Here is a 19,877-nt window from a genome sequence, read left to right on the forward strand (position 1 = left end):
TAGGTAAAATACAAATTCAAGCCACGAGACACCACACTTCACACTCATTACGATGATTAGTATTGAAAAAATACCCTAGAAAATAACAAGCTTTGGTGAGGATGCAGATAAAGTAGAAAACTTATATACTGTTGGTGAGAATGTAAAATGGTGCAGCTCCTATGAGAAACAGTGTGGCAGTTTCTCAGAGTTAAACATAGAATTACTATAAGAACCAGCAATTTCACTTCTGGATATATAACCAAAAGAATTGAAATCAGGAACTTGAAAAGATATATACACACCCATGTTCATTATTCACAATAGCCAAAAGGTAGAAGCCACCCAAGAGTTCATCAATGAATGAAAGGATAAACAAAATATGGTGCATACTGACAATAGAGCATTATTCAGCCTTAAAAAAGAAAGAAATTCTGATACATGCTCCAACATGGAAGCCTGAGGACACTGTACCAAGTGAAATAAGTTAGTCACAAAAAAGACAAATACTGTATGATTCCACTTATATGAGGTACCTACAGTAGTCAAATTCATAGAAACAGAAAGTAGAATGGTAGTTACCAGGGGCTGGGGGGAAGGAGAATAGGGAGTTATTGTTTAATGTATAAATAGTTTCAGTTTTACAAGATAAAATTATGGAGATTGGTTGCAGAACAATGTGAATGTGCATAACACTATTTGTGTACACTTAATGGATAAGATGGTAAGTTTTATATATATTTTCCCACCATTAAAAATAATTTAGTAGTAACCTATAATGAAAAAGAATATGAAAAGGAATATATGTATGTATATGTATGATAAATAATTTAGAAGGGAATAAAATGCTGATACAAGCTACAGAATGGATAAACACAGAAAACATTATGCTAACTGAAAGAAGCCATTCAGAAAAAAGACACATACTGTATGAATCTATTCATATGAAATGTCCAGAACAGGCAAATCCATACACAAAGCAGATAAGTTTTTGCCAGGGGATAAGAAGCAGGAAGAATGCAAAATGACTGCTAAGGGGTACGGGTTTCTTTCTGGGGTGATGAAAATGTTCTTAAACTAGATAGTGGTGGTAGATGCACAACTCTGTGAATATTCTAAAAACCATGGTATTCTATACTATAAACTGGTAAAATTTGTGTTATGTGTATTCCAGCTCAGTTTTTTAAATTCTTATTGTATCCTGTTGTTATTTTGTATTTCCCTAAAGTACAGTATATTGCTATATTCCAGACACAACCTGGTAAATACTAATCTTAAAAACTTCAAATGTTTTAAAAATTTACCAGTGCAGACACCTACATAGGCATACATATGCATACTCACACAAACACAAATTGATAAATCAACAGAAGTATCATATTATTCTGGAGGAAATAAAAAATTTCTTAGAATGGTTAGTATTATTTAAAATACTATGCTAAGAAGGAAGTAAAATTTTAAATAACTAGTAATCTAGACCAGTACCTATGTGTATTGAGAGAACAAGCATATATTAATTACTATAATACTAGTAGTAATACTAAGACCAATAATTAGCATTCATGGAGCACTTACTCTTTACCAAATAGGCACTATTGTAAGCACTTTACATGAACCATCTCAATTAATGCTCACAATAATCAATAAGGTAGATAGTAGTAATCTCCCATTTTACAGATGATGAAACTGAAGCACAGAGTATTTATACAAATAGAAAGTAGTAAAACCAGGAGTTAGATTGAGGTGGTTTGTCGATAAGAGTCTCTTCCCTATTACACTACAACTTCCCCAACAACAACAAAATACAGTCAAGAGTGTTTTTCACTCTGAAAGCCCACTATACAATTTAGTTTAGAACATACAATTCAACTATACGTAGTATGTTGTTACATATATTTTTATATATATTATTTTAATTAATAATTTTAATAATTAGTTTCAAATCAAAATGTTAAATTAGTAACAGCAAACTTTCTACAAATAAACTGAAGCATGGTTATTCAGATTAATTTCTAAAATTTTTGAAAAAACAATGTATTTACCTTGTTCTGGGCCGTTGCTCATCTTCAGATTCACTAACTTCTTCACTAACTCCTGATTCCTGAAAATCAGAATCTTCAGAATCTTCACTGCTCACTTGAATTAAAAATATGTATTAAAAGTTATTAAATACTTCCTAATAGAAATTCAATTCACTTAATTTGTCAATAACTTCACGTTAAAACTTCAAGCACTATGGGAATATGTGTAGTACATACATTAACAGATATTACATGACATAGATTAGACCAGTTAATGATTCAAATGGTATTTATAAAGAATTCAAATGAATTCCAACTATGGTTCTAAAACTATATTTCTTTATTAAAATGTAAGTATTAATTGTATGCAAATTGACAAAACGAGAATTTACCTGTCAATAAAAGAACTCTGGTTATTCAAAACAAGCAAAGTTGGCTGGCCAAGGTGGAATAAAGGCAATTACAGACTCTCTGCCATTTATGACAACAAAAAACTATAGACAGAATACATAAAGAAACAACCTAAGGACTCTGAAAGGGAAACAACAGCAGAAAGACTGGGGGCTGACATCAAAACTTAAATAATGATCCCTATAAAATTGAAGGGGGGTTGAGGGGGTGGTGGTTATGAATGTCATGGGGTTTTTTCCTCCTTTCTTTCCTGGTTTTTGACAGAAAGACAGGCTGAATTCCACAACTATGCAGAGGGTGCTGATAGCAAAACTCTGGGAGAACCCCATTTCTAATCATAGCACTGGGAAAAAGAAGCTGAGCACTGCATATCATGATAATAAAAGGTGAATCTTCAATTTTATTTTTTTCTCTCCAAAATTTTATTTTTCTATACCAAAATTGCCACTATGACACAGGCATCTAAAACCCCAGGAGAAGACACCTATCTTTCTGGCCAGAGGAAACTGGGCAGGGAAAATACAGGATGAGCCTGGAATATCTTGTGGTGCCAGAAAGTAAAGCAGTGCTCAAAAAACGATAGGGACATAATCAAATGACTCATGATCCAACTTGAAGGAGTTCCCAATAACCAAAGCTGGAACAATTTGAGCAACAAAATAAACTGGATTATAACTCATAGAATAAAATAAAAATATGTTATAAGTCCATATTAATATAAGTAATGGGATAAATAAATTAATAAATAAATAAATGGAAAGAGCTCTTCTTTACAATTACTAAATGTAGATGTAATAAAAGAAATATAAAATCACCACTAGACAAACATCACAGTAAAAACTGCTCAGGCAAGATGGATGCTAAAATTAATGGACATTAAGTATGATGAGAAACAGGTATCTGCATTGTTTCAATGTATCTCCCCACAAGCTATTCATTAAATATGAACTGAAAAATACTTATTTTTAACAGTGGGAAAACCCAGCAGACACAAACTTAATCAAGTAATCAGGTTAACACTATCAGTAATAGGACATATTATCATATACTCTTGGTATGATACAGCAAGAAAGACTGAGTATCACTTTTGTGGCATTCTTGTCAAAATGTGTAAAAACTTCAATCTAATCATGAGAAAACACTAGACAAATATATACAGATGGACAATCTAGAAAATAACTGATCAATATTCTTCAAAAGTGTCAAGGTCATGAAAAAAAGACAAACTATTACAGATTGGAGTACATTAAGGAGATATAACAACTGAATGCAATGTGGGATCCTAGATTGGATTCCAGGGCAGAAAAAGAACATTAGTGGGAAAAGTAATGATCAAATAAGATCTATAGTTTACAAAAGAGGTCAGAGGTCTGATGGTTAGTACTTTCAACATTGCAGGCTACATGGTCTCTTGCAATCACTCATCTCTACCCAACTTTGTCATTGTAAACACAGGAAAGCAGTAACTGAATAAATATGACTGTGTTCCAATAAAACTGTATTTACAAAACCGGCAGAAGATCAGATTTAGCCTAAAGGTGTAGTTTGCCAACCCCTGGTTTAGTTAATAGTATTGCATGAATGTTAATTTCCTGATTTTGATTATCATATTATAGTAAGTATAAGGTGTTAAATTAGGGAATCTGGGTGAAAGGTATACAAGAACTCTACTATTTCTGCAACATTTTTATAAATCTAAAATTATTTCAAGATAAGAAATTTTTAGAATACATCTCATGAGCTGACATTAGAATCAAAGGTCTGTTCTATCTAAAAAAACATAGGCAAGCATAAACAACATAAAGCCTTGCTATGTGGGAAGAGAGAAACGATGAGTGATTGTTTAGTGAGTTTCAGTTGGGGATGATGAAACAATTCCGGAGACAGTGTTGATGGTTGCACAACAATGTAAATAAATTAATGCCACTGAATTGCACACTTAAAAATGGTTAAAATTTTGTTATGTATATTGTACCACAACAAAAAAAACAAAAAATAATAAAAGAGAAACGTCAAGTAACTGGAAATTTGGGAGAACATATATCATGCACATGCAAATCCTGTGAAATACAATTTTAAGACTTTTAAGTATTAATTTTTCATCAAACATTTGATTTTGTACCTTTCAAACCAATCAAAAATTTGAAAGAATTGTTGAGTGAACACTTGTATCCCTTCTCCTAAATTCACTTATTAACTGTTTACCACATTTCCTTTATTTCTCTCTGAACATACACATACACTTTTTTGCGCTGAACCATTTGAAACTGAGTGCAGGTATCATGACATTTAATCTTTAAGCATAAGAATACTATCTTACATACCTAAATCTCATTATTAGACTTCAGGAAATACCAACTTAATATCATCTACTATAAAGGCAATAATTTCATTTTTTTATTATCATCAATATAACCTTTGTAACTTTTTTCAAATTTAGGTGAAAATTAAAGTTCACACGCTACATTTGATTAAGCTATCTGTTTCTGATTTCTCCCCATTGTACAACTTAAGTTTCCAGACAATATAGGGACACCAGAGTTTGCAAAACTTGGAAAATCGTTCAACTCCAAATGTAGTATCAATCACTATGATCACAATTCATATTAGAAACACAAATATGATGGGATTTTAGTTTACTCCCTTCTACACATATGAACAAATACACACACACACACACAGAACATGTGGGTACTACTCAGAGAAGAGAAAACAGTGGAAACATAGGTCACAGAAAACTTGGGTTTCAATAAAAATTTCAAATGCATTTGGCCTACTAAAGGATTCTATACCCTGAGCTAAGCCTCAGAGGCAAAATATTTCTTCTTTTGTTGAAGACGCTTGGGAATTCACATTGTTACGTAACATGTTAAATTGCTCAGCTCCTTTACAGAATCTAAAAGACCAGCCTGCAGTCATGCTGCAAAGAAATTTATGAGATAAGCCTTCACAAAATGAGGTACTAGTATTTATTTATTAACATGAAAATATCCGTGACATATTAAGTATATGTGGGGGCCAGGGAAACCCTCCTCTTCTTCCTTAATGGATAACTGTTGCTCGATAACTCTTTTAATGTTCAGGATTCCAAGATTCTCTCCTTAGCCCTCCAGTTGCACATTACAGCTTCATTGGGTAATCCCACTATTATATTACACATATACCATGACAATCACATTTGGCATCAACTATAGCAATAACTTTCAAATAAGATTCAATGCTCACAGTCTCACAGACAACTAATCTGACCACATTTCATCCTTGGTTGAAATGTTTCAATGGGAAAATGAGTGGTTGTGTTGAAGTTGTGATTCTTGAGTGCTAGTAATGAATATATCCTGTGCCTTTATCTAGGTGCCATACATGTTCATCAAGCTGTCCAATTATGAAATACTCACTTCTCCGTATGTATATCTTAAATAAAAAGTTTTTTAAAAAATGGTGGCACTCCTCTGTGAATATATTAAAAACAACTGTACTCTAAACAGATAAACTATATGGTTTGTGAATTAGATCTCAATATTGCAATAATATAAAAATAGTTCTTAAAATTAAAAAAAAATTTAAAAATCTTTCAATGGCTCTCCAGCCTATAGAGCCTACTGCATTTCTCAGACACTTCCAAAAATGCTTTTGTATTTCTAGTGGTAAGGAAGAGCTAATCTACCCTCTGGGAGTTGGGCACTAAAGTCTTCAGACTCTACCCCAAAGAAGAAAAAACTTTCTTTGAATTTGTTAACCAAAATTCTCAAGCAAATTTCACATTTAACTGCCCAATAAATGATTATTTAATTGAAGAATGCTCTCCCTCAACTCTCAAGTAAAATGAACACACCAAACAGATGTACCATGTTTACTCTATAGCCTCATGTACCTATCTGAGTCCACTGCCAAGTACTTCAGTTTGAGAAACACAGGCTTACAAGGATCTCCAGTATCTGGTCTCTGTCTTATTGGTCCAGCCTAATTTCCTGCTGTTCCATTCCCTACTCCTTCCTATACTCCAGCTATAGCATTAACTGCATCCCCTCCACCATGTGCTAAACATTTTGAAGAGGCTTTTAAAAGTTTATCCCTGTTTGTATTATAAATCTTCACATCTACCTGCTCTCCACTTAGAACTTGATCTGGTAGTGAAATGCTTCATCTTTGTGAAGCCTTCTCTGGAGACACCCCTATCCCCCAAGAAACTAAAGAAATTCTCTTTGTGCCACATTATACAATACTCTATTATAGAAGACAACCCTCATGGTGCTATAAAATTTCTTGTAATATTAGTGTCAATAATTCTTACTAAACCAGTGACTGCCAAACCTGGCTAGATGTCAGAATTATATCAGAGATGCTTTTAAAACACATGGATACATACTGAGGTCCTACCACCACCAATTATGCTATAATTGGCTTGGGATGGAGCCCTGTCACAGGTATATTTTTAAATTCTCCAAGTGATCTGCATATTGAAAACCGTCACATAAGACCATGATTTCCTTATTCATTTTTGTATCCTCAATGTTTACCATGATGCTAGAAACATGTAAGCACTCAATGCAGAAGGATTCAGACTCTTAAGCTTGCATAAATCTATCCAAATTAACTGCATCCTCTATCTTTCCTCAGGAAAGCATTATTTCTTCCTGCAGTTACAGGCAGTTCTATTTTCTACATAATATCAATGTATATTTTAATTATTACTGTATTTTTCTTTTTAATCTAAATGTGTATGATGACTACTAAAGGTTAAAAATATTCTTTGTGTCATCTCTCAAGTCTCTGGGTTATCTTCCCACTCTAAATTCTTTATTTCACACTGACAGAATAGTTGTTGTCAGTGTGCTGATACTTGATATAGGTAGTCAACTGTTGCAGCATAGGTACTTAAATTTCACTACTATAGTTAGTTTATAAAACCAGTATGTATGTTCCTTACTATCAGAATTTAAATGTCTTACCCTTCCTTCTGTTTCTGCCTTTGGCTTCTTTGTGCTCTTTAGGCTTCATCTTTTTTTCTTCTCCAGATTCTCCATCACTCACAGTCAGCCTGTGCCTTAAAAGCCTATGTCTGTATCTTGGCTTCTTAGATTCTTCAGAATCTGAATCTGATTCAGAATTGACTTCATTTTTTGCTTCTAAATGAAGAAAATATATCAGTAAAACCTTCAGCCTTTTTTCCTTAAAAATGTTTTGCAAAACTACGTATTTTATTTGTTGACAATTACCACAACTTATGGAAAAGATCAGAGCTATGTACTTATCTTGGTATCACTGGTGATACCAGGCAATCTCATACATCAAACTTGATCTATTACTGTTTTTAAATATTAAGTAACACCAATGCAAATTAGTAGATTTAAAAAGTAAAAACTATTCTGCTTTAAAAATCATGTGTTTATTGTCAGTAACTGACAAAACATGCACAATTATTACCAGATACTCAAAAGAGGCAAAGGTAGTACAGTTTTAAACTTTTTAATAAATTTCAAATGTGTGTATTAAGAGATTTCATGGTCAGACAGTCTTCAAAGACTGAATTGGTCAAATAATCTAATTATGACACCCGATACTTCTCTTTGGGGTGCTCACCCTCATCTCCAGGGTTTTCTTCATTGTGTTTTCCAGCTCTTTTTTTCCCTTCTTCTGATTCATCATCTGAAGATCCATCCTCATCGGAGGAAAGATTGGCTTTAATTTCTTCTAAAAGCATTTTCTTGGCAATTCTTGAAAGTAAAAAGACAATAAAAATTATACATTTGGTGGTGAAGTATAACAAACTAAAAATAAAAAGTATTCTTTGTATCAAAATGAAAATAAATGTGTCAATAGATTTTTTTATTGTAAATAAAATCTACCAAAACCATGTTTTAACCTAAGCTACCAATGAAAACTTTTGAAAATGCTCTTAGCACTGATTTCCCCCCAATTCTATACAATTCTGCAATATACTGAAAAATCTCAGGGACATTTCTACTATTTTGACCAATTGCAGCTTCATGCTGGATAACCTTCCAATCCTATACTTCCTCTCCTGCCATCATCCAACAACTACAATACCAGACAGGCCCACAATACTAAATCAATTCATTCAGACAAATGTCAGTCCAACACAAAACTCCAAATGAGAGGATTTATTTAACAGCAAAATACGTTCTTAGAAAATCAGTGTGTAATAAACCACTTTATTATGAAACAGTGCCTCAAGTTGGTGGATAATATTTTTGGCCCTTAAATTTCATTTTATTTCATAAATTCTTTTAATCAAATAAAAGCACACAACACATATTAAGTACTGAAGCATAAAAAAATCCCTAATAATATTCAAACTAGGGCAGAGAAGGGGCAAGGGTGCTATTAACCACGTTCACACTTAAAAGAACACAAATTATCATAAATGAGTTTTTACTTTCGAAAAAAGCAGACAGTGCATTAGCCTCACTCAGTCCAAAATTTCTCAAGATACTCCTCAAAGACCAATTTGCTAATGAAAAAATCAACTACTAAAAGCACAAGAAAATACTTCTTTAGCTAATACCATCTTATATAAAAATAAAATAAATTCCTAGTAAATTTCCATGTTTGCACTGAAGAAAGACATATGAAAATGTAAGATAAAAGCAGCTTTTGTGCCAGATGAGGTATTTTGCACATTTTGACATAAATTCATAAATCACACTAACAAAGGAATACGTTGCAGAAAGGTTCAAAAGTTAACATGATTCTTGATTTTCTATGAATTAACTTCTATGTGGATAAACATCCACTCTGCAATCAAGATTGATTCTCTAGCTCTGCCAAAACTTGCAGCTGGAATTACGGAACTTTTGTTATTTTTGGGTTAGAAACTTCTCTTTTTATTTCTTAACATGCACTCACATTTCCATCAAGAATTCTTTCAATGGTAGGAGATGTTAATGCATGTTAATGCCTTCTTAACTTTATTTGAAAGGAAGACTGTTCATTGTTATTTATATAAAGATACATAGCAAAGGTACCTAAACAGAATGAGCAAACAATATAGGTAATCACTTCCATAAATGCTTATTATATGCCTTTGGGTATTTCCCCTCTAAACAGATGGATCAGAAATACTTAGACAACACAGAAACTTACCAATTGCATAAGGAAACCACAGATGAGCTACCTCTTCTCAGAGTTTCCACCCTGATTTGCATTTTAATGAAGTGGAGATTAGATCACTTCGATTTAAATCCTACTGGGGTTGAGCTATTAAGTGTTGCTCTTAAACTTCTACATCAGTAGTTTGCTGACTTGGATTGCATACAGTAAATGTTTTAATAATGAGGACTAATACAGGGCTGCCAGCTTTTCATTTTGCCAAGAAAAAAATTTAAACCCAAATAACATTTATTTTCATCATTTTATAAAATAAACACACCCTCCACAAATTAGGAAACAGTTTCAAAATAAAGGGTGGGTCTTCAAATTTATTAAAAGCATCTTTCTGGAAGAACTCCCTAAAATCATCTTTAATACAAACCACATTGTCATTTCCTATGAACAAGGGAAAACTTTCTCAGGCCAATTTGAGTAAAACCACTGTTCTGGAATGAATAAATATGCCCACATGTGTGTATATGCACGTGTGTGTATAACATGAAGCACTGGATACTAGATTACAAATAGAAAAACATAGTTTACTTGCAGTTAATAGATCTTATATCACCATTTGGTTGGTACAATAATAGCCAACAAAAACACAATTATTAATTTAGTTACTTCTAAGGGTTAGCTGAATCACCTCATTTCAGTTTCTATTTACAAGTTTAAAAAATGTCTTAAATTTCTTTTTAACTGTAAAGACTTGGTTGTTAATTTTAATAAACCACATAATGTTTCTTCTTTCAAACTCTAGACTCCTCTGATATGTCTACTAAATGGAGGGTCAGAATATATAAACCTACCTAATTCATACTATAATTCTGAACTGTTGTGAAGAAACTAAGAAATATGATATACATAAGATAATGAGATGTTACATCAACTAATAAATCATGGAAAATGAAATGAGATCCACACAATGAAGAATTACTTCATTTATCAACCTTCAGTAAGACCATAAGATATAGAACAATCACAGATATTTTAGAAGCAGAAAAAAATTACAAACTTAAGAGAATGATAATTTTTCTCCAAATTGAAAGTTACAGATTGATGGAAACTCCCTAAGCTTTACCTCAACTAAGATGTTTTAAATTTGCCCTCTAACACCTTTCGACCAAAGGAAAGCCTAATATATAGCTATATACCTTAAGCCCCCAAAAGAATAATAAAGTTAAATTATTTTACATAAATTATGGCTGATAGATCAAGTCCAATATGTCAAAGACCCTCTGTATCATAAACCTAGCCTATCACAAAACCTACAACTCAAAGTTAGAACTTAACTTGAAGGGCCTAAGGGCCTAAAGGCCTAAGGGCTGAGGCTGACCTTCAACCTGAGTATTCAGCAAACATGTTGAGGTGAGATGTGTCCCATCTACAAAGCCTGCTGTGAGATGCTTTAAGGGAAACTCCACTACCTTAACTCTTGAGTCACGGGCCACAGAGACTTCAAGGACATCATCACTTGAGAACCAGCTGAGGCTGGCAAAGCATCATTTTGGAGGCCTCGGCTGGACCCATGCTGGTATGCATGTGATGGATGTATAGTCATGATCCCTAGTTGATTCTGTTTGCTCTGAAGTTTCCTTTCTTGAGGCTTTCCAGGACGTTTCTGAGAAAATCATCCAGGCAACAAGGTACTGCCCCTGGAATCTCAATGCTCAACATTACATCTTGGGGCAGGTGTAGCATCCAAAGCAGTCACGACTCTATCAGAAGCATTAGAGGCACAGGCTGTGCCACTCTTGTGGCAGAAAACCTGGGCAGAGCTGGAAGTAATGGAGCCACTTCTCCATTTTCCTGAAAGGGAGGGAAGGGAAGGGGGAGAAAGCAAAACATACGGGAGGGAGGGTAAAAACCCACAAACAAACAATGATCGGAACTGGTGCATGAGAGAATAAATAATAGAACCCCAAAACCCAAACAAGCTAAGCCTTCTAAGTCACATAATGAATACGAAGATAATGTCCTATTACACCTTGCACCTTCACCTACTAAAATAAAACAAAAAAATAAATAAATAAAGAATGAGCCCAACAATGCAAAGACAAACGAGCAATCAGAGAGAGAGAGAGAGAGTCAAGAAAGCCTTTATTCATTCTGATCCTATCTACAAAGGAAATCAGTAATGTCTCTTGTTTAAGAACTCAAACAGAAAAAGAAAGTAAACTGCCTCTTGCTGGTAGGTAAATCGATAATTCAAAACACTGAGTTTCTTAAAAAGGAGGGATCAAGAGAAAGATCTCTTACACCAGGGAGTTTTAGAGAAACAGCCATTACAAAAGCAACACAAAATGTTAGAGCTAGAAGAAGGGACCTTAAAGTCTAACTCTGTCATTTTACAGAGGAAGAAACAGGCTTAAAGAGGGGAAATGACTTGGCCAAAGAAACAAAGCTAGTTAGTGGCAAAGCCAGGAGTAGGACCTAAGATCCTGAATCCCAATCTGCTACTAATTTTACTATGCCAGTGCTACATTCTGTACTCATTTACTACTACTGTGCTAATGAGTGCTTGGGCCAATACACTACAGTCACATTCTTAAAGATATCTGTATTTCACGGATTTCCAATATGTATATTTGGAAATGAAAGAATTCAAGCTTTGATTTTTAAAGATTAAAAACAAAGAGTTAGATCTTTAGTCCAGTATGTGTCATCCCCCTAAAGTGCACTAACAGGCCATCTCAGATACATCCTACAATCTACTGTTATATTTTATAAGAGGTTCTGAAAACAGGCTTGAAGAAAGTTGCTAAATGAAAAATACACTTTTAGAAGTTGAAAATTCTGTGCATCCATACACAAAGGTCACAAATTTTTCAAATTATTTTTTACATTATGTGCACAATATTGCAAAAGAACAGTTAAAACAGAATTCTGAATAAGATAGGTTTAAATGCACGCCCTTTAGAGATAGAAAAAACTGTCTAAATAAATGTAGTACTAAAACATTGTACCATATATAAAAGGTTGACATGTGAAAAAATTAAAATGACTACAGCCAAAAAATGTTGATTATTTTTTGTGAGAACAGGGTGGTGCACACATATCCTAGTAGGGTGAGAGGCTTTGTTTTAATAAATGTTATGTACTTCAGGGTTAAGAATAAAAAATAAAACATTTCATACATTTACAAAGGAATTCCTCATCTTCAAAATCCTTATTAGTATTTTTTTTTAACTCTGGTTCAAAATTAGTACCTTGATATGAACCTTTCTATGAAAAAATATAATTAAGGCATAATGATCTGTACCTAAAAAGAGTGGCATTCATGAGATAATGAAGTCATTAAATAACCAAAAGCTAAACAACAGCCTGAAACATTTTTATGTCACATGTTCAACAATATTTGCAGTTAGTGAAAAACATCACTGTTTTCTTAAAATTGGTATCAAATAATTTTTAAAAAAAAAATTTAGGAGTAGAAAAATAAAAGCTGCATGAAATTAAGAACCCACAGTTTATGAACAATTCATACATGGGCTCAAATTACAAAAGGTGTATTCCCTGATTTTATGTAAAAATTTAGGCCAGTTTTAGAGGAAATTTTAAGAAAAAAATTATTAACATTGATATATATTTAGGAAGTTTGATCATATAAAAGAACTAGTTCAATATTTTTATACCTGAACTAGTAAAAACAAAGAATTTATTTGTCTCAATTTTATTTTTAAAATGCAAAGCTAAAGACAAAGACATATATAAAGTCAGAAAAATGAACTCTTCTGGCTAACACTAGAAAATCCACTCTCCCCTCTTTTTTGGGGGGGGATGGGTGCTACTTCTCATTATCTGGATGTCCCAATATCACCAAAGAACAGAGAACAGGTAAGGAGGGCTGAATATAATGTTTGTATCTTAAGCAGAGAGATCACTACTGACCATATTTCCTTGCTTGCTAGGAATTCTAGCATAGAAGAGAGCTGGTGGCAACTGCAACCAGTTTAGATATTCACAAACAGATCCTTTCTAGTGGCTAGACACCTCTATTATACTTGACTTACAATACTTACCTGCACTATAAAGAGAAAGTAAACTGAAAAAGAATTACCTTAAAATTGCCAGACATTTAAAACCCTTACTCAAACATAAAACAAGTAAAATAATCATTTAAAATGCTACCTTTGTTTTTCAAGTATAATAAAGGAGAACCAAAGCAATTTTGCTAACCAAATAGGACCACCATGAAAAAAAAATTCACAGAAAAAATTATTTCAGATTTAGCAAATTTGTATAGCACAAAGACATATAGAAGACGAACATCTGAAAAAATGTTTAAAATGGAAACCAAGTGAAAGTCTTATGTCAAAGGGACTTGAAACTGCTCATGCCATTAATAGTTGCTGAAATCAGGGAAACAATCATTAAATATCTTCATTACCATGAACAACATCCAGGAATCATTAATCACTTCCAAAAATATGCTGGATTAACAGTACAGAGCCTGCATCAACAGAATACCCACACCAAGCTAGTAGGAAAAAAAATCATTTGCATATTTTCTGGTCTGAAAGGCAAAGTATTATCAAATGATAAAACAATTGGGAAATTTGAAGGCTATGGTGTAGTCCCACAATAATTAAGTAGAACTTCAATTAACAATGGGCAATTTCTTTAAGCAATCTCCACATCAAATTTTGCTTCTATGAAAAAAAAAGATTATTTAGTCCCACTGAGAGACCCAACTAAGTAAGCATTCTTCAACTATAAAGTAAATATACGTATGTGTGTGGCAGGAGAGGGTATCCATACAAAAAGCTCAGCTTTTAAGCAAAACTGGGATTTAAAAAAAGAACACTTATTTATAAAAAAAATCTAGCAATCTGTTTTTTTCTCTTAAAAGCTCAGTTTTAAATATTTTTCACACCCTAAAAGCATACAAATAAAGAATATTCTAAAATAGTTCTTTTTTTAGCAGGGGAATGGATTCTTCACTGATTGTACGGTAAGGAGCCTCTAAAGAAAAGTCTAGTTTAATGATCCTCAACATTATCATTGTTAACAGATCACACTACCATCTTATCATTGAGGCTAATTCACAGTGCAGGTATCAAAATATAGGATATTAAATATCCTTTCAATGAAATAACCAATTTAAAACATAACCAACAAATATTTGAAAGGCAACATTAACAAAATGGCACATTCAAATAACTGACTTTAAAATTACATGTATAATTAAAACAACCTGACAAGCTGTTTGATATTATCCTCTTTCAAAAAGCACATACAATCTATAAAATCTGAAGTAAATTCTGTTATAAAAATTCAAAATACAAAGTCTATTACTTATTTTTTTCTAAAAAGCACAAGCAAAAAATTGTACCTGTCAATGATTCTATAATTTTTGTCATTGTTTCTTAAATAAATACCATTAAATATAAACTATTTTACAAGTTAGACCACTCTATCTCACAACAGCATACATTTACTTTCAAATATGAATGATACTACATAATAGTATGCTAAAATAACAGAAACTTACTTATTCACTTCTACTAAAATATTCAGGACATGACTAAGTTTTTTAAATGACCTCAAAAGCTATTATAACTTTCAAACAGAAAAGATAAATAATAATGAAATCTGTTGTAAAACTTTCACACAAATATATATAAGTATATATGTCATATATAAATATATATGTTTGGGGAATTATAAAGTATTTACTTCCTCAGTTTCAGAAATATCAAAACTTCTTTGGCTACAAACTAGTCTATATATCTTGGTTCTCACAAATTCTTTCAATTCTCATGAAAAATGCATTATAATTAAAATTAAATGCTTGAACAAGAAAAAAGTTTTACAGAAATTTATTGCATCCAAATAGTTAACCATCTGCATTATACACTATTTACCTCTCCATAAACATCAATACTGAAAATGTATTACAATATTGCTAAAAAGGCAAAGCATATGAAATTTATACAATTTATACACAATTACACAATTGTGTACAAATTTATACACAATTACACAATTGTGTACAAATTTATACACAATTACAATAAGGTATCTACCAAAATACATCCTACTCAAAAATGTGAAACATAAAAATAATTCCAAGATATAATTATGGTCTGCAAACAAATTTTTAAAAGTTGCTCAGTGCATATTCAAATACGCTCAAGTACATTGTCTATACTAAAATAATTCAAGAAGGTATTTGTATCCCCATCAATTAGATAACCCATGGGTATTAGACACCTCTTTGGCATATTGGATATGAAACAAGTTATTAATGGTATATTTTATAAAAACACATTAAACTGAGTATAAAGAAAAACATGCTCAAGATAAAATTCAATTCTTCTCAAAAGTACTCAACAGGGTTGTATTTTTTAATCACAAATACAAGATGGAATTAAAGATACCTTCCAATAAAATACTTGTCAGTTACAGAGAGATATGATTGAGTAACTTAAAAGATGAAAATGATAGTTATATTTGGACAAGCTCTAACACAAAAAATTATCATACCTTAATGACACTCTCATTTAGTGGTTAAATATGAAATTAAGGTTCATAACTCATAAGTAAATTAGGATATAGCATGTTTTAAACATTATTAGCCTTTCAATAACATCTGAGGCCTTATGATTTACAGGAAAACAAATAGTAGCATAAACAAATGAAAAGGAATTAAAGCATTTTAAAAGAGAATAAAATTTTAAATGCTTTCACTGTGATCATATACTTATATATAAAATCCCTGTTGAATAAAATGTATGCCTTCACCATTACGTTCTGGACCCCATTCCTACCCCATAAAATAATTGGATATATTTTTTAATAAAAAAATAAGTAGGTAAGCAGCATCTGAGTCTTTGTATCCATAATTAAGCTCTATACAAAAGTGCAAAACAAAATTGTTCATTCACCTTCATAAAAATGCTCTCCTGTTAATCAGAAGAATCCTGATCTTTGAAACAGAAAAAACCTATCAGCATCAGTAAAATGTCTTTAAAACAGAGCTAGAGTAACAGCTGACCCCACAGCATTTACTAACTCGAAAGTTAATTCCTTACAAAATTATAACACAAAAATTACATGTTTACTTTCATGTTTTCTTAATTATTAGAGCTTACTATTAGAAATAAATGGATAGTTAATATAGTACTCTGTAGTAAAACCATCAAGTCTATCAGATTTTTGGTGCTAGAATTAATCAGAAAATATTTTATCCAAACCTTTCATTTTAGAGATCAGAAAATTTTGGCAAAGAGTAGTTAAGTCACTTGCCCAAGATCACACAGACAGCTATTATTATACTCCAAAATTCTATCCACTATAAAACACCGTTCTTTTGTTGAAGATCATTGGTGTGGGGTATCCTATAGTCCAGGAAGGGTTTAAAAAATATGTAAAAACATTATAGTTATACCTTTTAATAGCTGTGTTTTCTCTATTCCTCATTGCTAGGATATGGGGGTATATTTTTTCTTCTCTCAGCTATCCCTTAGTTAGGTCAAATGTACAGGCTACACTTTCTCATTTAAACCTATTGTTAAGTACTGTTAAAGTTAATATTATCATACTGTCCACTTCTACTTTATTCGAAAAATCATTAAAATCTAAATCAGTCTAGACACTTCATAAATTGATACTTATTGTGAAAGCAATTTCTTAATCGTAAATATCTGCGCAATCCCCTTTTTTTCATTTTGAACAGCTTTTAATGAATAGGACCACCACATTGGATGGCAATTAAAAAACAATAATCAAATATTGAGGAAAGAGATGTCTGCTGTCACCAATTTATTGAGATATGATTTCCTTTCACCAATAAAATAATCTGTCAAAATTAAAATATTCTCAAGAAAGTATCACAGTTTACATGGAAACAAAAATTGACAGTACTGTATTTATAACACACCCTATGCTAGGTGTGTTAATATTTCTATTTACTTTCTCTTAAGGTTTTTGAGTTTTAGCCCATTTTCTGGCCTTTCTTTCAAACTTGCGGGAAGACTGTGACTGAGTCTTTCTAAGGCAGGCACTCCTGGTTTTTACAACCTGCTTGCGGTTCCGTTGCTGCTGTTTGTGCCCACGCCTAGGGTGTGTTATAATCTTTTTAAAGTCCTTACAGATGGAATCATACCTATTCTCAGGATCATTGTCATCGTCGTCATCATCCACTGTGACAGGCACTGATTTAGATAAGGCTTCATCTCCTTGAGGGAACAAAAGTGTACTTAAAATTAGCTTTAAATTATCTATATAAGTAAAACCATGTAAAGTAAAACTGAAAGCCAAAAACTTTAAAACAACTAGTGGATTCTCTGGGATCCAAAACATGAATAAAAGGAATTTATAAGGAACAATGGGGATTAAGAAGTGACAGCAATAAATTAACAAATAGTTGGATCTTGTATATTTCAAAGCTCCTTTCCAGAACATAACAGATTTAAAACTCATCCTTCACAGTAACAAATCTTTACCATTCACCATCATATTAGCCTAAGTTTCTTACTGAAATAACCTTGATAGTGATCCATTTTAAGTTTAAAGTTAACAGATGTCTAATTTGCTATTAATACTAAGTAGTACCAAGTAATTTCAAAATATGCTTGAATTCGTATGGTATTCATGAGTAGAATCACTCAGAGATATATTCAAGTACAGTAAAACTTAATTCCTTATAAAAAAGCAACATTTCTATCCTTTGATTAAAAACCTAAAGAGATTAAGATTTGTACATTTTGCTGTATGTAAATGTTGCCTCAAAAATAAACTTAAACACTGTCCTCTAGTTAATACTATATATGCTGAAGTAATCAGAATTATGCTGATGTTTACCATTTACTTTCAAATGCATCAAAGATTTTAAGAGCATGAAACTGAATGAAAAAACACAATTTCAAAAGGTTACATATGTCATGATTCCATCTCAAAATAACAAAACTAGAGACGAAAATCAAATTAACAGTTGCCAGAGGTTAAGAATGGGGATATACAATGGAGTGTACCGCAAAGGAACCTTGCAGTAATGAAACAGTTCAATATCTTGGTTGTGGTGATGGCTATACAAGGCTACATGTGATACAAGATTGCACAGAACTATACTTTCACACAAACAAACACACACACACACACACACACACACACACACACACACAAATGAAGGAGTGCATGTAAAACTGGTGAAATCTGAATAAATCTTCAGTTTCCTGGTTCTGACATTATACTATAATCATACAAGATGTTACCATTGGGGGGAAGTGAATGAACGGCATTTAAGACATTCCTGTACAATTTTTTAAATCAACTTCCTGTGAATTTGCAATTATTTCAAAATACAGTTAAAAGGGCAAAGAAAAAGGTACACTGATGGATAGATAGGATATATAGATAGGCATGTGATAAAGTAAATATAGTACAATGTTAACAGCAGAAATTTTACTGTATATTTAACATTTTTTCATACTAAAATATAGGGGGGAAATGTTGGAGAAAAAAATCACAGACACCTACAAATTCAGGATAGAAAGAAATATGCTAAATATAGAAAGGCAAACACAGACACCTACAAGTTCAGGATAAAAATATGCTAAATATAGAAAGACAAAAATAAATCTCACAATACCTTAGCAAACTCACAGTATATACCTTATTCAAACAGACCAATCTTGAAATGAAATGTTCCTAGTGATATTACTGTTGTTCCCCTTTACCACACCTTTGAAAATCTGACCCATCCTTCAAAGTCTAGTTCAAATGCTACCTGCTTTTTTAAGTCTTTTTCCAATATTCAGATTAAATGGCTCACTTGCAATTTATCACACAGTCCCATTTTAGTTTCCTACTTTTCTTCTGGTATTGTTTTTCTTTAAAAATAATTATTTATCTGTGTCTATCTTTCTCACTGGACTACAGTCCCCTAGGACCATGTTCTTCATCTTGGTTGGTCATGCCATTCCCAAGCCCCAACTTCTAGGAAAACGTAATCTGTAATAAGGTAGCCAACTATTGCTGAATAAATTGGAATCCTCTAAATTCACGGGGGCAGGGGAGGCTAAGAGCTCATACAAACTGTCACCTAAATTAAGTTGGACATATTAGGAGAATAAATATATTTAGCATGCTTATATACACATGCAAGCAAATTCTTAAGGAATGCCACTTATCATTGGCTCGCAACTAAACTTATCTTGAAAAACAGTGCTTTTACATATGCTTATTTTCAATGCCCTGCATATTCTTTTCCGCCTAAGTATTTCTATTGACAAGTCCAATTTTTAGATGTGTTAATTCTCTAACAAATTTATATTTTTTTCCATCTTGAAGTAATCAGTCTCAAGAAATATCCAGGGTGAAGAAAATCTAAACAAGGTTTGTTCCACCAAA

The 19,877-nt window shown here is 32.4% G+C and overlaps 1 protein-coding gene across 10 annotated transcripts in view; it reads right to left on the reverse strand.

Moving 5' to 3' along the window:
* Positions 1 to 19,877, reverse strand: part of ATRX (ATRX chromatin remodeler) — a 229,103-nt gene that overhangs the window by 123,962 nt on the left and 85,264 nt on the right. For all 10 annotated transcript variants that reach the window (XM_032475539.1, XM_032475538.1, XM_032475533.1 and 7 more), the window contains 4 exons: positions 17,632 to 17,704; positions 7,995 to 8,128; positions 7,364 to 7,540; positions 2,022 to 2,115 (listed from right to left, as the gene is read on the reverse strand). In XM_032475539.1, coding sequence (XP_032331430.1) covers positions 2,022 to 2,115; positions 7,364 to 7,540; positions 7,995 to 8,128; positions 17,632 to 17,704 — 478 coding nt within the window. The remainder of the gene's footprint in view (positions 1 to 2,021; positions 2,116 to 7,363; positions 7,541 to 7,994; positions 8,129 to 17,631; positions 17,705 to 19,877) is intronic.

This window comes from Camelus ferus, chromosome X (assembly GCF_009834535.1).
Source record: "Camelus ferus isolate YT-003-E chromosome X, BCGSAC_Cfer_1.0, whole genome shotgun sequence".
NCBI lineage: Eukaryota > Metazoa > Chordata > Mammalia > Artiodactyla > Camelidae > Camelus > Camelus ferus.